Genomic DNA, 26,531 nt, shown 5'->3' with positions numbered 1-26,531 from the left:
AATATTATCAGGTTTCTATTAAATTTCATTGATGGATTATGAAAAAGGTATTCGAAAAGTAACATGCAGTCACTGTAAGATACTTCCATCATATCACATAGGAATTTGAGTGAAACTATTCTTTAAAAAGAAAACTATCAGTAATAACCTACGCTGATGGATTCATTTGTATATGTAATTTGAGACACAAGTTTCCTCTTAACTACTATCACCTTTTATTAAAAAATTTACTCTCTGATCCACTACAAGCAAAAATCCTCTGAATTTTCAAAGAAAGCCTGGTTTTATACATGTATGTAAACTCTTAGCCTGGCTTTAATTTATATTGCTACATAACAAAATATTTTCTAAATTTTACACAGTACAACACATTTCTTTTGGATGAAGACATTGAACAGGTTTTACCATATCTGTGGTTTGTGTGATTATTACAAAAGTTGTATATAAAACCTTGCAAATCTGCAAAAATTGCAAAATACACTCTGACAGCTAATGCTCTGAAAACACTTTATTACACAAATTACATTCAGATTCTGAAAATAGTGTTCTAACAGTGTAACCATCTAAAAATAAGACATCCCAGAAATACATCAACCAAGGAGAAAATTAAAAAAAGAATTTAAATAGAGACTTTTTTCTTTCTTTCATTGCAATATAATGTTAGTGATTTTAAAAAAATAGAAGAAGATTTAGCAGCTTTGTCGTCGTGTAGCACAAAGTTTCTCTTTACTGCCACAGGCTGAGAATGCTGAACAGGAAAGGCACCAAAGAAAGACGCTGGCAATGGGAGTGCTATTGGGAAAATACTGTGTCCAAGCAGAGAATGGAGCTATTTACATCCACAAAAAAGTCTCGAAAATGTAAAAGAGCAAACTTCCATCATTAGATTAGTACTATAATGGAAGAAGAGGACTGCTTCTCTATTCTATGTTCATACAAGGACAATGGCACTCTTATGAACTTTTAGGAAACTCTTCAATTAAAAACAGAAGCCAACTTAACCAAACAAAAAGAAAATAAAATGTGTACAGTCCCACCTAGACTAGTACAGGTTACAATTAAATGCACAAAACTTTAAACGTGCTGAAGGGAAAGGAATCTGGCATTCTTGTAAATCTCACTCAACCTAAACCAAAGTCGGTTTTCAGGAGGAGGAAGATGGTGGTGCAGGCAGAGGTGCTGAATACTCCTCTTCTGATTCACTTCCATCATCTTCATCTTTCTCCTGGTCACTGCCCTCAGTGCTGAGGCGGTCAAATCCTTTTCGACTGTAGCTCTTGCGGCTGGCAAAGAAGTTTCCAAGGTTTAAGCCTCCGCTTCCCTTTCCTAAAGAGAGCAAGTAATAATGTAGAATTGAAGTCAAGTACACAACAGGTGAGTCAGTTTCTTTGTAAATTCTTAAATGGCAAATAAAGGCAGAAGCTGGGAAAGGGTAGATATTAAAAAAAAAAATGTGACAGTCAGATAGATATTACTCCATAGACTTATTAAAAGAAAAAAGAAAAAACAAGCTCCACAGGATCATGTGTTTCAGCAGGAATATTTCAGATTCACTTTTCACCTCCTGTTTTGTCCAGCTCTCTGGAACTGGCATCTCTTGGGCAGCTCTTCATTTCAATGACTTTATGAAAAGGTCATCTTCACCCTGACAAGCTCTGACATGACAACAGGAGTGACAGAAAATTTACTGAAGACAAATGAAAGCAGATAAAAGGCAGAGGAAGAGAATAATAGAGGATGGCAAGGTGAAAAAAATAAATAAATAAAACTGGGAAATTTGCTGCCAGAGTCACACATTTGGTTTAGTTTATGGTTTGCATTGTGCATTTACTCTGGGGGATGTTATGCTATATACCAGGTGTTTAATTTTCAGAGACATAATGTGAAATATCTCCTTGCTCTTTAAAGACATGAGCTTGTTGACTTTGAACCAAATATGAAGGATTCTGAAAGGTCACAAGCATACCTCTAAATCTTCCCAGTACTCTTCCTGAACTTGCCTCAAGTTTGTGTTCAGAATCTGCTTAAAAAAAAAAAAAAAAAAAGGAATGCACATTTCAAAATGAATCCAAGTCACCTTCCTGAATCAATATTCAACACAAAAGTCTTATGTGATTAGGAAGACTTGGCTCATATGTATATGTAATTCTAAGGGGAAAAAGGTAATATGTTACTGAGAAGTATAGATATTGAGATATATCTAAGGGTTTGATTCCTGCCTGTCTCTTATAGACTGTGCAATCTTGATATATTAATTTCTGAGCCTTGGTTGTCTCTTCTGAGAAATGAAGGATCAAAGACAATGTCTATCTGTTAGGTTTAAGATGGGACTTTACATGTGGCATGCTTAGAACATATATATAAAATGATAAATACATGTTAGTGATTCTGTTAGAATAGGATAGAATTAAGTTGCCAACAAATTGTAAAATTTGAAAGCTCTGACTACCACAATTTAGGAATATCTGTTAGGCTTTACTCTTTCTGTTATGAAGAGTATACATGCAGCTCCTGAGAAAGCTTTGGATTTATGTACATCATTTCTCCTTTATGGAAAGGGAAGACATGGAATATGAAACCGTATTTTTCAGGCACAAAAGGTGAACTAAATGTTCTTAGCAGGGCTTCCATCTCCATGAAGAATTCTCTTTTCTTATGGGAGGCAGCACCCCCAGTGGATTTCATTTTTTCCTTGCTCGTATCTCCTTGTACTTTTCCCCTTGCTTACACCACTCTCTCAAGGGTGAGGAAAGCCAGGCTCAGGGTCCTCCTGTTAAGTTTCACCAGGAGTGGAGGCTGCATCATGGTCATATCACCTGCTAACAGGCAGATAACAGAGGAAAGGCAGAAGAGTGGGTGAGGAAGGAAATTGGCAGAAAGGGAAGAAGCATCTGCTAAGATTGAAGAAAGTGAAAAATTAGACTTTCAGTTCCACAGGGATGCAGGATATTCCTTATCCAGTTTGTATTGCCTGTGCTTGGCACAGTGATGTGGAACACAATGAGTGTGTGATGAATAAATGACGGTCCTTTAGGAGGATTTCTAAAAATCTTACCATGGACGAAACCCATCAAGAAAAATGTTGGAAAAAAAGTGAGAGGTTGATCTACTTTTAGAATTAAATGTATTAAATTGAAGCATATAAAACTGCATTTTTTTCTTAAAAAAATGGGTGAATAAAGGCAATTTCATATCATTTGACCCAGGTCTCTGCCTTCCCAATACAATCTTGTAAAGTCAGCATTACAGAACAGTGCCATGTCATATGCCCTCAACAGCAAACATGATAGACCAAACTTTCTTGACTCCTTAGTCATTTCCTCTTCCAGTTTGGGCTGGGTACCACAATTCCAGCCATCTGTCCCCATTAGGTACTTCTAATATTCTGTGCATTTACCACCAGACATAGCACCCTCCATCATAGCTTTTACATCTCTCTTTTATGTGTCATGTATTCTGAGCACCATTTATTTATTCATTCAATCTTTCAACAAATACTTATTAATCCCCTTGTGACAAGAACTGCTATTTTTGCTAGGTACATACAAGTAAATAAGATATACAAACTCCTGCTCTCCTGAAGATTTTATTTAGCTCCTTTAAGATGATGGCTTTCTTTTTCCTTGCCCTGCTTTTGACAGTTCCAGATCTATACAGGGGCTTAACAGAAGTCCTTTTGGGGAAGAAGTAACTACATTTTTGCAGAGATATATGACTTCAGATTAAAAAAAAAAAAAAAAAAAAGCCCAAGAAAAATCCCCTTTTACAATCTATTAAGTTGAACTTTCTGTTTCTTGTTTCTGAGTCTCTTTCTGTGTCAGGGCTTTGCCATGGGCACTAAATCTCTGCCATGACTGCCTTGACCTGAAAAAGGATATGATGCTGTTTCTTGATCTAATGCTACCTCCCACACTGGCCCACAAACTCCTTCCTAGATGCAGCTATAGACTCTAGACTTAGGACCTGGGGCCCCAGCAGAAGGACTGCTATTGAGGAGTAGGAAACAAGAATTGGGTCAATTGTTTATTTATTTGGATGCCTGAAGGAACTCAGCTCCTGGGTCCTATACTGTGATAATGATCTTGTAAAATACTGATGGCCTAAATATAACCATTCAAAAACTTTCAAATAGTTTTTAAAAGAAATACACGGTCTCTTGAGAAAGCTAAGGTTTGAGACAACATCTGCTATTACCCTATTACGCATCACAATCACTAGTGGTATTGAGTATTTACTAGGTGCCAGGTAGTTTGATAAGTGCTTTATATACATTATTCCATTTACTCTTTGTACAACTTTGTGAGGAAAGTATTTTATCCATGAGGAAACTGCAGTTTTGAGAGATTAAGTAACTTGCCCAAAGTCATGTAGCGAGGAGCTAACGCCAGGCTGATGTAGGAAAAATACAATCTCAAAATAACTGACCTAAGTTCTTTGAAAATGGCCTGTTTCTAACAGATGGAATCTTCTCTTCCCTGATCTGTCAGCTAATTCATACTGACTCTACTATCTACAGCCTTGTATGGAGATACAAATTGGGCTTAAGCCAACTGCTAAAAGGCAATGTTAAAGGTTAATTATAATCCAACTATCTAAATTCCAGAGGCTTCAGACATATTTTCTACTGTGATACTAATTATAGAGAATATCTGAAACACAGACAATAACGTCAAAAATATAGAGGGCATTAAAACAAAACAAAACAAAACAAAAAAAACCAAAGACACTGAAAAAAAAATCACAACCAAACTCCTGGGCCCAACAATCTTTCAAAGGCAGGTTCCAAGTTCAAGGGGCCCGTTTTACTTGCCTCCAAAGGCCCTTGATTTTTTCCACCGAATAAATAAGGCAATGGCCAGCAGGACAACCACAGGAATAACCAGAAGGGTTGTAATGAGAACAACGGGCACTCCCGAGCCTGGCTCTTTGATCAGTTTCTGTTTCTCTTGCATCTTCTGCAATTCTGAGGAGGTGGGTTTGTTGTCCATTTTGGTTTCAACAACTGCCTCGGTTTCTTCAGGGAAAGAAGAGTTCACAATATTCAACTGACTCAAAAGATTCCAGAACCCTCTCACCCACCCCTACCCAGTCAAATCAACAATTGTACACAAAGAACTTCTGAGTCCAGTGCACCTGGGTTTCATGTTTCAATGTCTGAATTCAGCAATCTGTCAGTAGGTATGTGATAAGTCATTTCCACAAAATGGTTTTTCACCTTCAAATTGGTTTTCTTTGGTTCTACCTTTAATTCCACAAATTCTCATTTTCCTGAGTTAAAGTCACAGGAAGCATGTTGGAGAAAAATTTGGTATGCATGCTGGAGTCAAACAAACCTGAGCTCAAATCCCAGTCCTGTATACTAGCTGTATAACTTTGGGCAAGTTACTTAAATTATCTGGGCCTTAGTAATCTCATTTGGAAAACTGACAATACTATCTCCTTCACAAAACTGTTACATGTAAATTTCTGTCATCAAGAAGGTGCTTAATAAGTATTTTTTTCTTGTACTGTTAATGAATCTCCTTTCATGTTCAATGAATTTTTGGTACTTTACAAGTACCAAATTTGTATTTATAGGATTACAGATTTCCTTATATAGTCTTCAGCAAAATGTAAGTGCACACAAATCAATGTATATTATTTTATTGGTGATGGAAATAACTTATCCAACTATTCTGTGACACTGGCAGGTACTAGTAGGTATAGGCCTAAACTACTATTTGAAAAACAAACATAATAAAACCATAGAAGTTACTGCAGGGAACTCTACTACTGAATTCAAAGTGAGGTTGGGCTTTGCGACATTCTTGCCCCCAAGAAGCACATGAGTGTTGTGCAGAAAATGTAGGGGGCAAAGGCTGACAAGAATTTTCCTAGGCTAAAAGTTACAAGCATATTTGCAAAAGACTCACAAGATTTCATGGCATTATCTTCTTCCCTACAATATAGACAGCATGCTATGGCCTTGTGAAGATTTTCATAAAGTGACAAGGATAGGTGGCTTAACACTCAGGACAACCTTTTGTAAATATTTGTTTAGTATGTAAATAAACCTAGTTTAACACTTTGTTGGACATTTCTCCAAGGGAATGTTTCCCAAATTACCTAACACACTGTGAACATAACTTATGGTACAAAAGAATGGCAGGTTGAAGCTCTCCACTTTAACATTCTGAGACAGCCTACTCCACAGTCTCATTACAATGACTGAGCACCTAGGCTATGCCAGGCATTTTTCCCCTGTAATCTGCACATCAAACCTGTGAGTAGGCACTACTATTATCATTTTGCAGATGGTCTCAAAGTCTTATTTCCTTTCCTATGCTATGGGCAAGGGGAGGTCAGACTTTTCCTCTCTCTCTTTTTGTCCACTAGCCTGGCTCTTGAAACATGATGGTGAGGGAAAGATTGATTCACAGACCTAAATGGTTCAAATTTAACTAAAGTCTCGGTTTCCACAAGGAGTAAAAGTGTGATTCCTATTTCTTTACTGTAGAAAATACAGAAAAAAATTGTTCTATATTTAAACTTCCTATATTTAAGCTGAAAAAAAATCAATGAACTATATCTTGGGATTAAAAAAACATAATCTGGAGATGTAGCTTGGCACTTGCTGCTTTTGGAATGAAGGTCTGTTTCTATTTGAAGACAGATATTACAGAGTAATTAACTGACTCCATTAAATGCACAGAACTGTGAGTGACATAAGTGACAGATTGAAAGAATCAGCTTAGCGTTCATAGAACAAAGAGACGAGGCAATGGATTTGCTAAGATATAAGCACACCACTCTAGAAATTTTTGATTTCCACACCTATTTTGGTAATTTGACTGTCATTTACTAAAAATACTTGAACATTCTAACTTTTGGAACAAACTGAGTTATATTTAAGATTTAAAAGATGCTCTGGCCAGGTGTGGTGGTGCACACCTATAATACCAGAGGCTCGGGAGGCTGAGGCAGGAGGATCATGGGTTCAAAGTCAACCTCAGCAATAGGGAGGTGCTAAGCAATTCAGTGAGTCCCTGTCTCAAAATACAAAATACGGCTGGGGATGTGACTCAGTGGTTGAGTGCTTCTGAATTCCATCCCCAGGACCACTCCCAAGAAAAGATGCTCTGTATTTTTTTTTTTTTAAAGGAGGCTACAATTTTTAAATTTCCCAGTTTTAAAAAGAAGCAATATTGCTGTTCTTCTCAGGAGTCTTTATAGGTTGAAAATTATGGTTATCATTTATGAATCTTATGAATTTCAGTTCAAGCACAAATAATCTAAATTATGTTACACCTACTCTTTATCCTAAATTCTTTTATTAAAAATCTCAGTTAAGTTGAAACACTCTTGATGACTAAGTAATGACAATGCTCTACATTAGCCAGGACCTGAGGCTTGTGGAAAATTAAGATGCCAGATGCCTTTTATCCAGAAGAAAAATGTCTTAAAATCTTACAATATCACAAGTTCTTATAGCATCTTTACAGATATTTGGAAATAAACATAGTTTTGAAAAGCTGATATACAAGAGGTTTTACTTCTTTAAAACAATGCATTTAGAAAGGGAGGCTAGCTTCATTCCCGTGTGAGTGCACACATACAAGTATGTGAACCTCTCTCTCTTCTTTGACAGAAGGAACTGGAAAAAAACTGGGATAAGAAGGAGGGACATTCTTAATACAGCAAACAGAAACTGCCACCCATTCATGGCAGACAAAACTGAAGGCTGATGGTTTTAGATGGCATACTAGCACGTAGCAGTTTGGAAGATATAAAAAGTGCATCTAGAACAGTGAGTTTCTCTTTTAAATGCAACGGGCTTCCTCTGCAATTTGTTGTTCTACATAAGGTGTAAGACAATAAATGCATTAGGGAGTTTTGTTATGTTTTTAATTTTCCTGAGTTGGATTCACCATCATCATCTTTTATTGAGGATGGGGGATGCGGGCTATTCTTTTGGTGGGATGTCTGTTTTATCTCTAATAACTTTATTTGAAAATTAAAATCCCTTTCCTATTTTTTTTTTAATCATCCCAAATTCTCTTATTCCTGCAACTCTCTTAGAACATGGGTTCTGAAACTGTCATTTCTGATTATGTGACCACTCACAATGGGAATGAATGTCCTCAAAGGCATCTTGAATTTGGAGATGTGAAATGAACATGCATCACTGGTCTGTAAAATCTGGGAGGTGTTTCTCCTTCTCTGCTTGAATTGAGCTTTATGCTTTTGATAAAAGATATGATCTAGGGATCCAGTATGATTTATATTCAATTTTGTAATAAGAATATAATCTTAAAATGTTTAATGCGAGTCATATTATACTGGTTCAAAGAAGAATAAAATAACTTCATTTGAATTGGGATATTCCTATTAAAACTGGATTATTGTGGCAAGATTATTATTATTTTTTTTAAATGCAAGATTATTTTTTTTTTAAAAAAAGACTATTTGAATTGCTGGTTTCTGTCAAGACAGGAATGTTTTCTGACCAAATGCACTGAGAAAAGAGGAAATGGCCTACAGGAGATTATATTCACCCTTTATTGACCAGCCCAAAGGGGGCCATGATGGTTGGTTGGGCTGTTCTCAAGAGACCAATTAGCACAATCAAGACTATTTGGTGGGATCTATTTAAACATAATTAGTTTGGGACTATTTTGAAGTTTTAGAGATTTCAGAGTAAACTACAACCATTCCCAGCCTGCATTTCTTAGAAGAACTCACAGTAAATAAATTAGTGCAATCCATTTCTTTTCATCAAGATAGCAGTAGTAAATAATAGCACCGGGTTTGACATCAAACAAAGATTCACTTTAAACCTGGCTATAACACTTATTATCTCAGTAACAGTTCTGATCTTCAATGTCCTTAAATGCAAAATTGGGATAATAGCAACTATCACATGATGTAAGGATTAAATGTGATAATTTCTATATAGTCCATTGTTTGTACACCATAAGTGACAGCTATTTTTACCATTATCTTTCCCAGGATCTTTATTCCAGGACAAATATACTTATTAATATATAGCAATGATACAAAGGATCTGGAACCATTTTTGGAATATGAATGTGATATGAATGTCACTCACTGAGTAGAATCTCTACAAATGCCAAGAAATTGCTATTTATTTAGGTTATAATATGATCTTACCCCTTTCAACTTTGAGCCGGCTATATTTTCTTATCTGCCTAAATAAAATACCTAAACTCCCTCTTGGTTCTTGCTTCTTTTCATCTCTTTCAACCTGCTTTCATGAGAAAGGAAAACAAGTAAGCCTCTGGTTACGTCTTAATATCTAGGCAAATCATTTGTAAGGCAACTAATAATGTAATCACTTTGTTACTTAAATAATAGGATCACCCCATAAGAAACACAGTGAGTACTTAACTATATAAATGACATGTCAAAACCCTGCAGATAGTAGAAAATGTAGAAATATAAACTGTTTCTAGGAAAGGGAGGAAATAATTTAACAAGGATTCCCAGTGAACCCAGTGGTTGCTTACCAGTAGCTAAATCCCATTTCTGCATTCCTGATATTATATCCCAATGATGTGCTTTTTGTGTATGGGTAAATGTGCCTGTCTGCCTTCTCCCTCTCAGGCTGTAAGTCTCCTGAGGTCAGGCAGTTTCATTTCCCTTGGATTTGCTATCATGTTTTTCATACAGAAGCCCTGGGTAAATCTTTGAGACTGAGTAGTACTAGGATAGCAGTTTAGGGAACAACTAATCTTTTCTTATCCTTACAGAAGTAACTCACCATAGATATTTTCCACTGCTTGACATTAGAGCCTATTAAGAAAAGCCCTTTTCCAGAACACTGAACAGCATTTTTCTGCTTACTTGAGGTCAGCATGCTTCCCAAAGTGACGGGCTGACGTTCTTCCTTTTTAAATGTCTCTGGATTGCTAATTATAGATTTCTTACACCCTTAATCACATTTTATCACTTGAAATGAGTGATTTGAGATCCTTATGATTACTCCATTTATTAGAAAAAGCAGTGGCAACATGCAGGTTTAAGGGCTCAGCACATGGCAGAAGTCATGAATCATTTACCAGATTGTATTTTATTTTTAGATTGATAATTTTTAAGTTGTATCAAAGAGCCATAAAATAATTCAACACAAATAGCCTTTGGTTTTAGTTATAAGAGAAATCTGACCAACCTTTGATTTCTTGGACCTCAATGCCAGCCTTTTTAACTGATCGATGTTCCATTTCTGTAACAGCAATGCAAGAAGAGAAAAATGAGAATCTTTAAAAAGAACATTTGAAAATTTAACTTGGTATTAGTTTATACTGAATAAGCATAAAACATTTGGAAAATACTCATCATATATATTATTACATTAGAAAAGAGTCCAACATATACCATAAATTAGTTGTCAGGTCCATGAATCTTATGTAAAATCTCCTAGGGAGAGCTGAAATAGTATCTTTAAGAACTTTATGAATGAGACTTTCCTTTTGGAGTTCATAATATTGCATTGTTTCTGAAATATCAAGTAGTTAGATTTCATGTAGCCAAAATCTTAGCTGATGACTAATTCTGCCATCGTGAATTATCAGTCTCCTTATCTGATATAAATGGATTTGACTAGTTAAACACTAAAATGCAAGTTAACCTTGTTTAGTCTCCAATGCCAATCTTATTGTTCAAAAGGTACTATTTTCCAGATTTATTATGCTCTAGGTTATGTTGAGGGTTTTTTATTTTGAAGTTGTATGTTATGCTATGATGTTTATCAATTAGAGGTTGTTCAAAACCACTTGGGAAGACTTTTCAAACTACCTTATACTGTTATTCCTCTTCTTTCTATAAATCTTTTATTTTTTTTCTATAGACCTTGAGGAGGTCTGGCCATGTGTATTGTTATGGTTTAGATATGAGGTGTCTCCCAAAAGCTCATGTCTGAGACAATGCAAGATAGTTTAGATGTAAAATGATTAGGTTATGAGATCCTTAACCTACCCCGATAGGGATAGATCCTTAACATACCCTGATAGTGTGATCACTGTAGGCAGGCGAGGTGTGGTTGGAGGAAGTGGGACAATAGGGGCATGCCTTTGGGTTTGTATTTTGTCTGTGGTGAAGAGACCTAGCTTTCTCTCTCTCTCAACTTTCTGGTGCAATGTCCTCACCTGCTTTCCTGTGCTACACTATACTGCCATCATGATCTGCTCACTTCAGTCCTGGAGAAATAGAGTCAGACATCTATGGACTGAGATCTCTGAAACTGTGAGTGTCCAAATAAGTGTTTCCTCCACTAAAATTTTTCTTGTTGGGTCTTTTAGTCACAGTAATGAAAAAGTTGACTAAAACATGTTTTTTGAACATCCTCCCCAGATGACTCAGATATGTATCTCTGTTGAGCATCAACCACTGGGGTGTTTGTTATAAATGGTCTTAGACTGGAATCTTAGTGAGTTCAAGAATCATCTTCCTATTAGAAAAGAAATGAAGATATTGGCTAAATTTCTATAGTCTTTCCCATATTTAAATAAATTTAAAGCATTTTTTTTTGTTCTAAAAATTCTGAATTTTGTCATACATTGGGGATTATCCACCCATCTTTGCTTTTTTTTCTGACCACACTTTCAGAATTCTCTTTGAAGATGCAGGTAGTAAAAGCCATATTTTCAGGGGGACTTTGAAGTGACTTCTGGGGTGGAGTAGTCCACAGGTATCTACATGCACTCTAACTGGGTCCTTGTTATCAGTTAACTTTACTCAAAGTATAATGCTGAATACAGTGGTGAGCAAATTGGGCTCCAAGACATATGTTGCATCTGATTAAAGGCTTTGGACTCTTGAGTTTACTTTTCTTTCTCACTGTTTGATTTCTTTTCTTGTTACAATTAATATTTCTTTTCTTCATCAAGTTTATATGTCCTTATTAGTTCTCTGCTTAATAATACCTGTTGTACCTCCTAATACCTCAAATTTATCATCCTCAATTCTTTTCATTATCTTCACTTTATCCTGTTGTTTGTATACTACTGTATTTAAAAAGCTTCTCTGAACATTTATATTTGTGGTCAAGGAAGTATTCAGGGCACTTATATTTAAAAAACTTATTGTCTCTAACCTCAAATCAGGGGCTAGTTTGGTATGCTTCCTAAGAATTAGAAATAATATCCAAATTGCAATTAGAAAATTCCAAAACTAACCAGCTAGATCCTGACAGAGTAAATTAGCTACCAGACAAAATTCTGAGTTATAGGAAAATATATTTATTTAGTATTTGGAGAAAGCTAAAGTCAAAATGGAAATGCAAAGTACTTCCTGTTGGGGATAATATGTGTCTGACACAGATGCTGGCTTCCCTAGATGCTCAGCAGCTCCTGAGAGCTAAAGAGCCATGTGTGGAGTAATGCCTCATGGAAACAAGTCATTCTGCTTTGCCAGAGCCATCGCTTCCTTCTGGAACTAAGCTGGAATTAACATTGGCTTTTAATGTAACAGACATTACTTCAGACATCAAGAATTTCCTGTGGAATATCTGTGGAAACAAGGGGATAACTGCCAGGAAGGAAAAAAAAAAGATGTTTCTCTCTACTTTCTAAAAATTAATTTAGTTCTTGAAATGCATACCAAATAGAGTTTTTAACACATTTCTTATATCTTGATTTCCTACTACCATCACTAAAAAGAGAAGGTAATGCAAATGCTTCTGTTTCACTTTTTTTTTTCAGTGTTGGGAACCGAACCCAGGGCTTCACACATCTGAGGTAAGTGCTCTGCCACTGAGCTAAATCACCACACTTGTTTTGCATATATATTATTTAAAAATATTGTGTAGATGGACACAATACCTTTATTTTATTTATTTATTTTTACCTGGTGCTGAGGATCGAACCCAGTTTCTCTCACGTGCAAGGCAAGCACTTTACCACTGAGGTACAACTCCAGCCCTGTTTTGCATATTTTTAAGCAATAAAATGGAGGGAAAATGTGGACAATACTGTAAAAGACTTACTTTCATTCAAGGTGAATTTCCACACAGTGTTTATGTGAGCATCTCCAACGTACACAGTTCCATCTTCAGATGCAACAACATCATGAGGCATGTCAAAGTGCTGCCAAAATATGAAGGCACACATTTGGGTGGTGAGCCTTTGCTTGAATTTGAGTTTGAATATAACTCAAACCAAGGCAACAACAATTCCCACCAAAGTAACTGCAGGCCAAGTCATTTATCCATTCATTCATTGGGTCTTGACTCACTGGGTCTCTAAGCATTGGGAAATGCTAACAAACCATCAATACTGGCTTTTAATTCTTTTAAAAAATGAAAATTTATAATAGATTGTTTTTTGACTACTGTCTAGTGTTTCATTACCTACCTAATTCTTTATATTTATTGTTGCCTTTGTTTTTCTTCTACCTTTTAATCATTAAATTTGCCTTTCTCCATCAATACACGTGAAAATACACAGACAGTAATTTTGTTATTTCATCAAGCTATCGTGAGCTAACTTAACAATCATTTGTACATTACTGATAAGAGGGGTTATTTCAACAATCCAGGGCATTTAGATTATTTCTGATATGCACACTAGGACATATGCAGTGAAGTGGGGTTTTATATCTTTGAAGTCTAGTGTGTGTGCAATATTTTTAGTCAGCAGAGGAAGCAAATTGAGTGCTACTTCCAAATACTTCCTGGACTTTTATACCTAATCCAGGAACTTTGTTTTTTAATATGTTTTTCTTCATTTTAAGTCATCCTCTCAGTCATGAGGACTCAGGAGATGGAGAACACTTTATGGGACTCTCTCAGGGTCACTGAGCTGGTTCCTTAAAATATGCTATTGCAGCCTCCAAAAGTGCTTGAGGTCTACCAGTTGTCAGGACATGGATTATTCCCTTCACCTTCAAGGCCAGCAGGCCTGCCTGAATACATGGTTCCCAAAATTATGTCTAGTAAGTATGAGCAGAACACTCCCAAGATTGTGGTTCATCAGCCAACAAATGCCCACTTTGGTGTGCAGAGTACAAAGGACACTAAGAAAGCCAGCTGCTATTCTTTGCTCATTTCAGGACTGGCAGAGATATATGTGCTTCGCAGATACCATTATGCTTTAGAAATGGGAAGAGTTTTGTCTAATTGAAAAGAAAAATTGAAAAGCTACATCAATGAGGCATATTTCTTCATACTATCACACAAACTGGGACAAATTTGTAGAGAAAGACAAAAAGTCAGAAATCCAAATGGTGTGCTGTTGAAAGCTCACAAGTGTGTCATTAAAACTTCATCTTTATCTGAGTTCCGTTAATGGCAATGAGCTTTCAAATTACAGGGAGTTTTTTCTCTATATTATAACATGTTTTTAGAAACTGCTATGCAAAACACATAGTTGTAAAATACTTCAGATTTCCTAATAGAAAAAAAATTCAATGGTGAGGAAGTAAAGGTGAGGGGAGAATATGTGAGTTATCTCTTGGCTAATGACTCTGTTTTAAATAAATCATGGCATATCATAAATTCAAGTCTACAATAACAACAAACCTCTTTTAGTGGCTCCAAAACTGATATGGGGAGCCAAGGGTTTTACTGGGAATAATATGGAGCCATCACAGGGATTCAGGGTGAGGCTTAGTGGGTGAAATCTCAGGACCTTTATTCCTGTTGCAGTCAGAGAAACTCAGCTACAATCCTTTATTTCTTTATTTTTTATTAGAGTACTATAGTTATTCATTCTAGTTGGGTGTATCCTGAAAAAAAATCATACATGCATGAAATCTGATTAACCTTTTTAATGAACTACTCTACTGCTGTGTGTCACCTGAAACAGGGAACTATGTTGTTGAGCTTGATACGATTCCAAAGTTGGACAGATAAAAAGTCTTCTACTCACAGGCTGTGCAAACTCCTCTCTTGAGTTACCTCTAGCAAAATAAAACTGACAAGAGAAAAGAATGGTAGCATCTTCCTGAGGCATCAAGTGAAGAAGCCCCAGGTGGCCTGCTCACAAAATCACATTTTAAAAATTCATAAGGAATTTGTGTTCTGCTCCATATCACAACTATGTATACTTTTATGCAAGAATAATGTTTAAACCTACTTACTTTTAAGTATTTTTTTCTAAGAAGTTTTACCAAGTTTATGTTGCCATTTAATATAGTCCTTGGCATATCAAAACATACCTCAGGGATTAATAGGTTAAGTACATTTTTACAGTTAGAAAGACCTGGATTCGAGATCCAAATATGCCACATATAATGTATCTTTGGACAAGCAATTTAATTTATGTGTGTGTCTTTCAACTCAAATTTTGTCAAATACTATAATTCTAATCTTCAGTGTGGAGGTTGGAGAAATAACATGAATCTGGGTTTACTGCTTCTTTCTTTTCTTTCTTTTTTTTTTTCCTCTTTTGATATAGAGGTGTGAGGATCATGCCCTTTCTTTTTCACATCAGATTCCTTGTAGAAGAAGGAAGACAAAATTTCATCTGAAGGGTGTGTGAGAAAGCAGATGATGAGGAACCACATGTCATTCCTTAGATTATTAAGGGCTGAAACTGAGGGATAAATGTGATTTTCTATTCATAGTTTTTGGACAGCATTTCACAGATTATCTTCATTGTCCTATTATTTAGTTTCCCTGCATAAACATAAAGACAGAGCTCACACATTCAGAAGTAAAAAACAGTTCTACAGAATGTAATAGTGAAAGAGGGAGACCTGAAATATGTGGAGATATGAACATATACAGAGACAAAGACACATTATATAAAACTTGACCTTTGACTTGAAAAACAAATCTCTTCTTAAACAGAAGTCAATACATATATTATTTCCTTCGCCCAATTTTTATGATGATAATCTAATTAAATGAAAATTCTGAGAGATTTATAAATTAATTGCAGTTTACTGAGTGAACATAAAAGGAAAAGCAAATCTCATCTTTTCAGTTTGCTGTATTGACTCCCATATTGTACACATTCATTGCTGAATGTCTGGTGAATGTTAAACGTTTTCCGAAATTTTAATGCGTAATGTTTTCTGAAATTTTAAATCAGGGTTGTTCAGATTCTTACAACAGGATGGTTCATTTAGATTTTGGCTTCTTGCTTAGCACACAGTTTTGATTTCTAAATGCATATTTTAATTAAAAGTTAATATCCTAGTTGACACAGTACACCATCATTAAAAGAAAAAGACAAACACTCTATTAATACCAAGTGAAGACCTGAAAGAAAACTAAGGGTTTCCCTTTCTTCACCAACAGATATGAGGAAGTCAGTTTATATGGACAAAACCACAAAGATCACATAATCAGCAAAGATCTGAAACACTATGAAAGCAAAATATGTAGCATCAATGTAATGAATTTTCTTCTGACAGCTGCCATGATTTGATATTTGATTGCTTATTGCTTTTCAGAAGAAATATTTCTGTGCAAATCTTATTTGTGAAATAAAAACAGAAACTCAAATACAGAAACTTGTGCTAGAATCCTTAGTTCAGACTCACATTGGTTTGATTTGGATAACTTTTGCTAAAAGCTCCACTGTGGAAGAGGCTGTGTCCACTGTCATTTGTCACTGTTTGTCATCATCAGAATTTAGCACAATATCTGACACAAAGCAGGTGCTTAGTACATATCTTCTCCAATGAAATGTGATAAACCCCAGACCATCAGTACTCTAACATTAATTTCTAAAATATTAAGGCTCTTTAAAGTTCTTTTTAAAAAAATCTATCAAACTTGGTATCTTAAAGATTAATATAAGAATTATGAATACCAAGATATACTCGGTCTGGTAGCTTATGATAGTTGCATTTTGATCCAAGTAACATCAATGACTACATATTTTGAAAAATAATGCTTATTTGAGTATGTTAGCTGACTGAATTTTCCAAAATGGGTATACCACAAACACATTCCTGCAGTGTATGTGAACATTGTGATCACTCTGGCAATCGCATGGTAGAAAACACGCACTGGGAAGACAGAAAGGCTATGGAAACACTGAGCCATAGTCACCATGTGCGTAAAAAGCACTGTTTCTGGAACAAACAGTGGCAAACCTTTTGTGAAGCCAAAACCACACTTTAGGCTCTGGCCTAAACCAAATCTTTGGAACTTGAATAAATTCCAGGAAGTTCTATTCTCAAGTCTTGCTGCTTAGCAAAGTCATAACAATAGAACAAAGAGAATACAATTTCAGCTAGGTCTAAGAGAACTATAAATGTACATTTAAATGTAGCATCTTCACTACTTGGATAAAACAAGGAAAAGGAATATTTCTTGGTATTCTAACTATAATCTATTTAAACTTGCTATAATATCCAAAGTCTAATAACAACCTGGGAACTGAATGCACAGTTCATTTTCATCTGCAGAAATTGATCTAGGAATAAACCAGGACATTTATTCTAAATAAAATATAATAGCATACTATATGGTATATAATATATATTATATATATATATATATATACTCTATACTATTCTATCGACTTAGCTAAGAAAGTTTTATCACATTATCTAAAAGTTTTTAAAGATTTATTCAAGATTCATATTTCAGTTTCATTCTCATGAAAATTAAAACATGGGCAATGTGTATGAATACCTTGCGAAATGGCTTGAAGACATCTATAATATCCCCAGTGGAAAAGTTCATCACAAATCCTTGAACAGGTTCTTGGTCCCCAAAGAAAGGCTTACCATTTACCGCAAAGAGCAAACCTGTGACAACATATCTAGTTAGTCTTTCTTTAAAATACAGATTGACTGGCCTTCAAATGTATGCATGGACATTACACAAAGAATACATTTAGGGTTAATGTGGTCCCTATAATTGGCCAAAAAGTTGAAAACAAAATACTAAGAAATGTTGCCTCCTGTATAACCAGATCAGGGACAAACTAGTTAAAGAACTAAACTTGTAAGAGGAAAACCAGAAATTGGAGGGTCTGCTGTACTTAGGAAGACAACAGAAATCAGGAATACATAGTGATTGACACATACATATACTGACATGTAGATATAGATATCATAGGCATCTTAAGTAGGAATTGGAAAAAGTCAGATTATTTAGGTCAATCATTTCGGATCATTTGAAAAAGGAGTCAGAAAGAAATATGCAAAGAAAGTAAGTGAAGGTACAGTATAAATAGAAGAATAAAATTTAGTTTAGTACTGGGGATAAAACCTAGGGGTGCTTTACCACTGTACTACATCTCTAGCCCTTTTATTATATTTTTAAAATTCGGAGACAAGGTATCCCTAAGTTACCCATGCTGGCCTCAAACTTGCAATCCTCTGGCCTCAGTACCCCCAGTTGCTGGGATTACGGGTGTGCACTTCCATGTCCAGCTAAATAATCTGATTTTAAACAACTCAAATTTGAAAATATGAGATACATATTTTGAACTATGAAAGATATTTTTCACTAAGTGAAATAAATCATCTCTTTTATGAATACACTTTATAATAAAATTATATTTCTTAGTATGGTAATGTTCAATTGAAATAATAGAAATAGTAATGTTTTGGTTAAATAAACAATCCAGAAGTTTGTACATTATATTTTCAGTGAATTAAAACACATTGAAAAATTCATAGCATTGGGGCTGGGTATGTCTCTAAATGGTAAAGCAGTTATCTAGCATGCAGCAGGCTCTGGGTTTGATCCCTAGCACTACAAAACAACTAACAGTACGTATAGCCCTAAATCACTGTTGAAAATATTTCACCTCTCTTTAAGCATTACAGGAATTTTTTACCATATTGTACTATAAAATAAATTAATACCAACATCAGTTACTGTTGTTGAATATTATACAGATAAGTAAAATGTCTTTTGTTAAGATTTTATTTTTAATCAGATTTTATTTAACTTCTCATATTTTTCTTCTTATATTTATTTTTGTTCACTATTAACTTGATCACCTTCTTTAAGTGAATGATCCTGACAATATAAATTTTTAAATGTGAGGTAAAATGAACCTCACATTTTTTCTATGGTTTTTAACAAAAGAGTTTTTCTTTGGTTTATTAATGAAACTCTCTCCTTCATGGGGAAGATAAGCTTGCTCCTTATCCAGTTATCTACTTCATGTCCTAAATAAAATGAGATATACTTGGGAAGATAGTAGCTGAATGCACCTTTAATAGTATAAAATATGTGACTATTATAGGGAAGACTATAAAGAGTTAATGCTACTTTAATACAAGTATAGACATATTTTGCAACATATATTTTTAAAATTGTATATAAATTTTATATTTCAAGTTGCTTGGCATTTATTATTTAAGGAAATATATATTATGCTATGTTGTAATATAAATTATGTCTGTCTTTTAGGTTTAGATACTTTTCAAATTTCTTTTTGAATTTCTTAAAGTCAATAAGATCTAAATGTGAAAAAAGAGCCTACAGAAAGGGAGAAAATCTTTTCCACACACACTTCAGATAGAGCACTAATCTCCAAAATTTATAAGGAACTTACAAAACTTTATACCAAAAATACAAAGAATCCAATCAATAAATGGGCCAAGGAACTGGACAGACACTTTACAGAAGAAGATATACAGGTGATTAATAAATATATGAAAAAGTATTCAATATCTCTAGTAATTAGAGAAATGCAAATTAGAACAACTTAAGATTTCATCTTACTCTAATTAGAATGGCTATTATCAAGAACACAAACAATAATAGATGTTAGTGTAGATGTGGGGAAAAAGGCACACTTTTACATTGCTGGTGGAGTTGCAAATTGGTGCAGCCACTCTGGAAAGCAGTGTGGAGAATCCTCAGAAAACTTGGAATGGACCCACCTTTTGACCCAGTTATCCCACTACTCAGTTTTAAGTCTAAAGGACTTAAAATTAGCATACTACAGTAACACAGCCACATCAATGTTTATAGTGGCTCAATTCACAATAGCTAGATTGTGGAACAAACCTGGATGCCCTTCAACAGATGAATGGATAAAGAAACTGTGATATATATATATCACAGTTTCTTTATATATATATATACCATGAAATATTATTCAGCCATAAATAAGAATAATATTATGGCATTGCAGAGAAATGGATGGGATTGGAGAATATCATGCTAAGTGAGATAAGCCAATCTCAAAAAACCAAAGGACGAATGATCTCGCTGATAAGTGGATGATGATATATAATGGGGATGGAGGGTGGGGGGTTGAGAGAAGAATGGAGGAACTTTAGATTATGTAAAGGGCAATGAGAGGGCGGCAGGGTATGAAAAATGGTGGAATGAGACAGACATCATTACCCTATGTACATGTATGATTACATGAATGGGATGAATCTACACTGTGCACAACCATAGAAATGAAAAGATGTACCCCATTTGTGTACAATGAATCAAAATGCAATCTGTAAAAATAAAAAACATAAGTAAATAAATAAATAATGGTAAAAAAAATAAAAATTGTATTGGTTATTTCTTCTAGTATTTAGACATAAACCTCACTTATTTTATATATTTATCTTATTTTAAAAATTGGCCACTACTTTTAAAAAAGATATGAAACAAATGTTTTGAATGCTGATTTTATCAGACATATACCATCTGTTGATGATGTATGAAGACAATATTAATCATGTAATAACCAGAGTAGATGATCATAGTTAAGGAAAAATGAAAATCAATGTTTGGGAACATTTAAACCCAATATAAATAGTTGTTAAATCATTTTGAGTTCTTCATTATTTCAGTACAAGGATTAGTGGCACTTGAGTTGAAAATGATCTATTTACATTGTGCTAACAATTTTAGGACACATTAAGATATGATATAGAAAGAATCTTTAGCCCCTCAATAAGAAACACATTTATTTTAAAAAACAGGTAAAGGCAAATACTTTTTATGGGTAGAGTATAGCATAATAAAACATACATAAAAAAGATGAAATACCTGGTATATAGGAAATGGCAAACACATTTCTTCCAAAAGATGCATGCTTAATCTCTCTCACAAATTCTTTGGTGTCAGTTTTAAAACACTGGATCCGACCATTTTCCCTGTCTGCCACACATAACTGGCCCAAATGAGGCACAAGGGCCAAGCTGTGAGGAACACTGAACTGGCCTGGTTTAGGACTGCTCCCTGAAGACGCTGTGGAACAAAGGAAAGCCTCATATACACAATCTGTAAAATTATTCAAAGTCTGACTCTATAGTTTTGCAATTTTCCAAATTTGTGATAGGAAACATTAGACATCTGAAAATAGAAAAAAAAATGAGGTGGTTTAAAAGTTTATTCCATAATATTCCTTTTCTACAAACACATTATAGCTTTTCTCTCCACTTGATAAAGCTTTTTCGTGGAAACATTCTTTCTCATAACACGGGTGTATGTGTGTGTGTGTGTGTGTGTGTGTGTGTGATGAAGTCAAATGGATGCATTTAGTGGCCCTGTTTTCTTCACTGTAGGGGAGAATTACATCCTAAAAAGTGTGAGAAGTGGTTAATGTCTGGTTCCTAGTGATACTGGCTAAATACTACAATTAGAAAGGAAGAGTCTTTTTGGGTACCTTCTCCCCACTGTGTGATGAACTTTCCAGTTGGTGAAAACTGCACAATCCGGCTGTTGCAGTAACCGTCGGACACAAAGATGGCTCCAGTGCCTGGATCTACAGCCACATCAGTGGGCTGGCAGAAGTGATTTTGGTCGCTTCCTGGTTGCATGCTCCTTCCCAAGACTAAGAGAGGGCCTTCATTACTGTTTGGATTCAGTTTGAATACCTTTTAAAACATGAGCGAAAGCTTTACCTACTTTTATGATTATTATTGACACACACCTAAATAACTAAGACCATTTGCACAAGCAATTAGAGAATTAGCTCCCACAGAATTATTTAAAAGGAGGTACTTTTTATGATTGAATAGGACCCTAAAAAACACCTAATCTGATTCCTTCATTTCAGAAATAGGCCTATTGAGATGAAGTAATTTGCTCAAGGCCATCCAGTAAATAAAGAGTGAATAGAAACCAGTATGTGGAAAGGCTATTCTGCCCCCACTGTGCTTCTTTCTTCTCTTTCCTTAGTTAACATTACAAGGATCTCCAGATAATACAACAGCAATAAAGGCTTACTGATGAATGTTGAAGCTCATTGAGAGAACAACTTAATGACTCATAATGAAACCCTCTGAGTTCTAGTCTCCCCCATTCCCACCCTCACGAATTTTCCCACTTTTTTGCCACATATATCAAACTTATCTTCTGGGGTGAGACCTTAAGCCATTCTGTAATTGAAATATAACTTCTCCAAAAAAGGACAAAATGTTTAATTTTTTATTGATAAATATGTATTTACTAGAGACCTTGCCTCAATTTATAGAAGATAAGGGTGGTAAAACACAAGTGACAGAAATAACAATAAGAAATAGAAATAAAACTCAAGGATAGAGGAAATAAAATCAAACATAGAAAGCCAAGGGCCCATGAAGTTGTTCTAATGAAGCTCCACAACTGTCCTAAGCAGTCTTCCAACCCAAAAGGGAAGAGTATCTTGATAATATATATATTACCTTTTCCTTGCATAAAGGTAAGGAAAGAAAAACATTTCTACATGAACTGATATGGACTGAATATGTGTGCCTCCCAAATTCAAATATTAAAATCCTAAGCCTCCATGTGATGATATTAGGAAATGGGTCCTTTGGAAAGCAATTAGGTCAAAAGGGTGAAGACCTGGTGAACAGGACTAGTGCCCTTGCTAGAAGAGACAAAAGAGCTTGCTTTCACTCTCTCTTTCCACTATGTAAGGATACAATGACAAATTGGCAGTCTGCAACCCAGAAGAGGGCCCCCACCAGATCCTGATCATGCTGTCACCCGGATCTCAGACTTTCAGACTGCAGATCTGTGAGAAATATATTTCTGTTGTTCCTAAGGCACTAAATCTATGGTATTCTGTAATAGCAAGCCAAACTGAATAGGACATGGTTGTTCCATTTCTTGTTATAAAGTTTTTTTTTTTAAATTTTTACAGACTGCATTTTGATTCACTGTACACAAATGGGATATGACTTTTCATTTCTATGGTTATAAAGTTATTGAGTCACAGAAAAAGACCTAGATTGAACTTCAGAGTCTTTCCAAAATTTAACCCTGCTATCTTCTGTTTGAATACCACTCAATGGAGAGATTACCTGATGGAGAGCCACATCTGTGACCCAATAATTTCCATCTTTGTCTATACTCAAGCCATGTGGCAAGTAAAACCTGAAAAATAAAAATTAGTCTCAATTATATATCCATTCCCTAAGTATACATGAGAGTAGTTTGTTTCCAATTAATCCTTCTAATTAATCCATTAAAGCTATACACATTTATAAGCTAATAAATGTATACTTAATTATTATAGAAAATGGATTGTTAAATGAACATAATAACAGACCTCCTTGTGACAAAGCTTAAGCAGCATTTAATCAATCATATGAAAATCTATATACATAAAAACTATAAATATTATACAGTATGTTATGTTAAAGTAAACACAACATCAAATTAAAAACAAGTTTTAAGATAATAAATATTAACATTTTAGAAATATGTATAAAACAAATTGTCTAAAGAAATATTAACAGATTTTCATAGAATGAACAGTTAAAATATACTGCAAAAATATGTTAATATGAATTAGTAAAAATATAACTCTAAAGTTTTTAAGAGTGCCCAAAACAATAAAATACAAAGAAAACAACTTTCAGAAGGGCCGTGATCATCCAGAGAAGTGTTGAGCTAGAAAACCATGTGAGAAGATTAATCTATTTAGTTAATCAATTTGGGTGACTTGAGTAAGAACTACACATGAATGTGAACAGAGGTCTGCAGGTTTAAGGAATGTGGACAGAGTTAATCAATACAGGGATAATATGTGACGGTGGTTCTGGTCAAAGAACATCTGACAATCTACAGGCCTTATCTGTCAGCTTCTAGCCTCCTGGTGTGGGCACCAGTTTCCAGTTCCCACCCTGGTCCATGCCTCCATGGGTCAAAATGGTAACACTCTGATCTCAACTAATTAACTGAACTAGATCACTGTTTTGGCTATAGGAAGTGAGGGTCATGATTTGCTTTCAACACCAACACCCTACTGCTGGCCAAGTTGATTTAGCAGCAGTTGTTCCACCTTCCCTCTTAATTTTTTTCTGGGTTGAGGATGCCTCTGATTAATGGATACAGCTCCAAAGAGACAGGTTCAAACACAGAGAGTGGTAGAGCTGGTATTAGAATCTGGCCTCTGAGTCATCATCTGAGAATACTAGAAATTTCTGAATCTCATCATTACCATCTCCACAAGCAGCTGCATTCAAAGCAGTTGCTTGCTGCCTTTTAAAGAGCTGGCCTTCCCTGTGCCTAAGCAGATGGAGTCTGATATAGTTCCTGAAGCTGCCAGGTTACAATGGTTGAGGAGATTCTAAGCAGGTGTCCCTTTCTTTCAATGACCATGAATATCAGCCAAAATTTTTTGGCTGCCAAATGCCATCTAGGAATAAGACCAAATAATGAGTGCATTCAGAGCCAAATTATACATGCATGCTAAGGAAAGCTAAAAATGATATTTGTTTAGTCTTCACATTTAGATGAGAATAGAGATGCTTTTTTTTCTTATCACTGATTACTTGATGCATTTAGTATGTAAAATTTCTGCTGAAGGATATTCTTTTACCATCAAATCTAGCTGACCAGCAACTTATTTCTCTAACCATGTATATCAGTGACTTTAATCTGTTTTTTTTAAAGTTTCAAATATACACATTACCATTGTATATATTTATGACATACAATATGACATAATGACATATGTGTATAATGTACAACAATTAGTCAGGGGTGGTGATGCACTTCTGCAATCTCAACTACTCAGGAGTTTGAGGTAGGAGGATCACAAATTCAAGGCCAGACTGTGTAACTTAGATCCTGTTTCAAAACAAAAAATAACAAGGACTAGGGATATAACTCAGTGGTACAGTGCCGCTGGGTTCAATATCCAATACCAAATAATAATAATAATAATAATATGCCATGATTACATAAAGCTAATTAACATATCCATCACCTCAAATACTTTTTGTGGCAACTATTTGAAATTCACTCATCAATTTGAAATGGGCAAAGGACTTGAATACAGATTTCTCAAAAGAAGAATTCTGGGAAGCTTCTCAGTTGATTCCAATAATCAATCAAGGTTTAGAACCACCAATTTAGAGAATGAAAGGTGGAATGGACCAATTAGGCTCCTACTTTCTTAAGGGCAGCTGTACAAGGGCACTTTTTCAAGATCCAATGGTAAATTTTCTACACTGAATATAGTACAAGCATTAATAACAACATATGCCATTTAACTCACAGATTTTTTCCACTAGAATGGAGTACTTCGGCATTATTTGGATCTATGACAAGAATGGTGTCTTCTTCAATTGGTCCAAGTCCTCTTTGTTGGTAAACAAACATGCTGTCAAAAGAGCTAAACAAAATAAATTAGAATGGAAATAAACAACCAGAAACTCAAGTGAACTTGAGAAATGCAGACCATTCACTTGAGATTCTCAGGAGACCCAAAGGGATGCAACTGACTTCATTCTTGGTCTCTTGTGTTATGATATATACCTTTAGCTACTTAGGGTGTTCAATGGAGCTGTGGCGTTGGCTTTGCAGGGAAAATGCAGTCTCAGATCCACCATACCTGAATCTGTACTTTTATGAGACCCTGGCAGAGCTTAAGAAACACTCATCTAGAACTGTTAAAATAACTAAATTTTTAAAAAGCTGTCCAAAGTTTATAACTCAATAGTCTTTCAAATTGCAAAACAAAGTGTAACTTATTTTCTTTTTCTGTAATGATAATAGCAGGAGGGAGGTGATAAAAATGTGTTATGGTGCTTGCTATAGGTACATGTGGACACATTATAAGGACATAAACAGAATATTAAAAGATGTTTAAAAACCAAAACAATTTATTCTTAAAAATACACTTAATAACAGAAAACTTTCTATATAACACAACAGCTTTACTATAGAATAATTAATCTAAAAACTTAAGATGAATGTATCAATTTCTGCTTTTTAAGTCAGCACCTTCTGTGTTATAAAATTTATGAACATACATGTCCATATATATATGTTTTAAGTTTATATTTGTATCTAAACTGCTGGTAATATATTTTCTTCAATTGACAATTGTCATCAACATTGTACTTATTTCAATGCCTGTTTGAGAAATTATAGTAGTTTGTTTATTCTTGAGGGAAACCTTTCGAGACTCTAGTGGATGATTGAAACCAAAGATAATACCAAGCCCTATATTTATTATGCTTTTCCCTATACATACATAACTATGATGAAATTTTTATAAATTAGTCACAGTGAAAGATTAACAAAAATAATTAACAATAAAATAAAATATAATAATACATTGCAATAAAATTGCCAAAATAACCACTATTTGGTTTGGATGTGAGTTGTCCCCAAAAGCTCATGTATGACACAATACAGACATTTAGAGGAACATGATTGAGTT

At 34.8% G+C, this 26,531-nt stretch overlaps 1 protein-coding gene across 10 annotated transcripts in view; it reads right to left on the bottom strand.

Moving 5' to 3' along the window:
- Positions 1–490: 490 nt before the first annotated feature.
- Pam (peptidylglycine alpha-amidating monooxygenase) overlaps positions 491–26,531 on the bottom strand; it is a 288,617-nt gene continuing 262,576 nt past the window's right edge. For 3 of the 10 annotated variants that reach the window (XM_047554874.1, XM_047554876.1, XM_047554881.1), the window contains 10 exons: positions 25,362–25,478; positions 23,158–23,230; positions 21,534–21,744; positions 20,915–21,115; positions 17,588–17,703; positions 12,983–13,082; positions 10,169–10,222; positions 4,811–5,014; positions 1,967–2,020; positions 491–1,326 (listed from right to left, as the gene is read on the bottom strand). In XM_047554874.1, the coding sequence (XP_047410830.1) occupies positions 1,145–1,326; positions 1,967–2,020; positions 4,811–5,014; positions 10,169–10,222; positions 12,983–13,082; positions 17,588–17,703; positions 20,915–21,115; positions 21,534–21,744; positions 23,158–23,230; positions 25,362–25,478 (1,312 nt within the window). In that variant the 3' untranslated portion in view covers positions 491–1,144. Of the gene's footprint in view, positions 1,327–1,966; positions 2,021–2,728; positions 2,817–4,810; positions 5,015–10,168; positions 10,223–12,982; positions 13,083–17,587; positions 17,704–20,914; positions 21,116–21,533; positions 21,745–23,157; positions 23,231–25,361; positions 25,479–26,531 lie in introns of all 10 variants that reach the window. The other 7 variants (XM_047554877.1, XM_047554882.1, XM_047554879.1 and 4 more) reach the window with 4 other exon arrangements.

This window comes from Sciurus carolinensis, chromosome 6, assembly GCF_902686445.1.
Source record: "Sciurus carolinensis chromosome 6, mSciCar1.2, whole genome shotgun sequence".
In the NCBI taxonomy this organism is placed as follows: Eukaryota; Metazoa; Chordata; class Mammalia; order Rodentia; family Sciuridae; genus Sciurus; species Sciurus carolinensis.
Note: the sequence above shows the minus strand (reverse complement) of the source record. Positions and strands in the feature narration are given on the sequence as shown.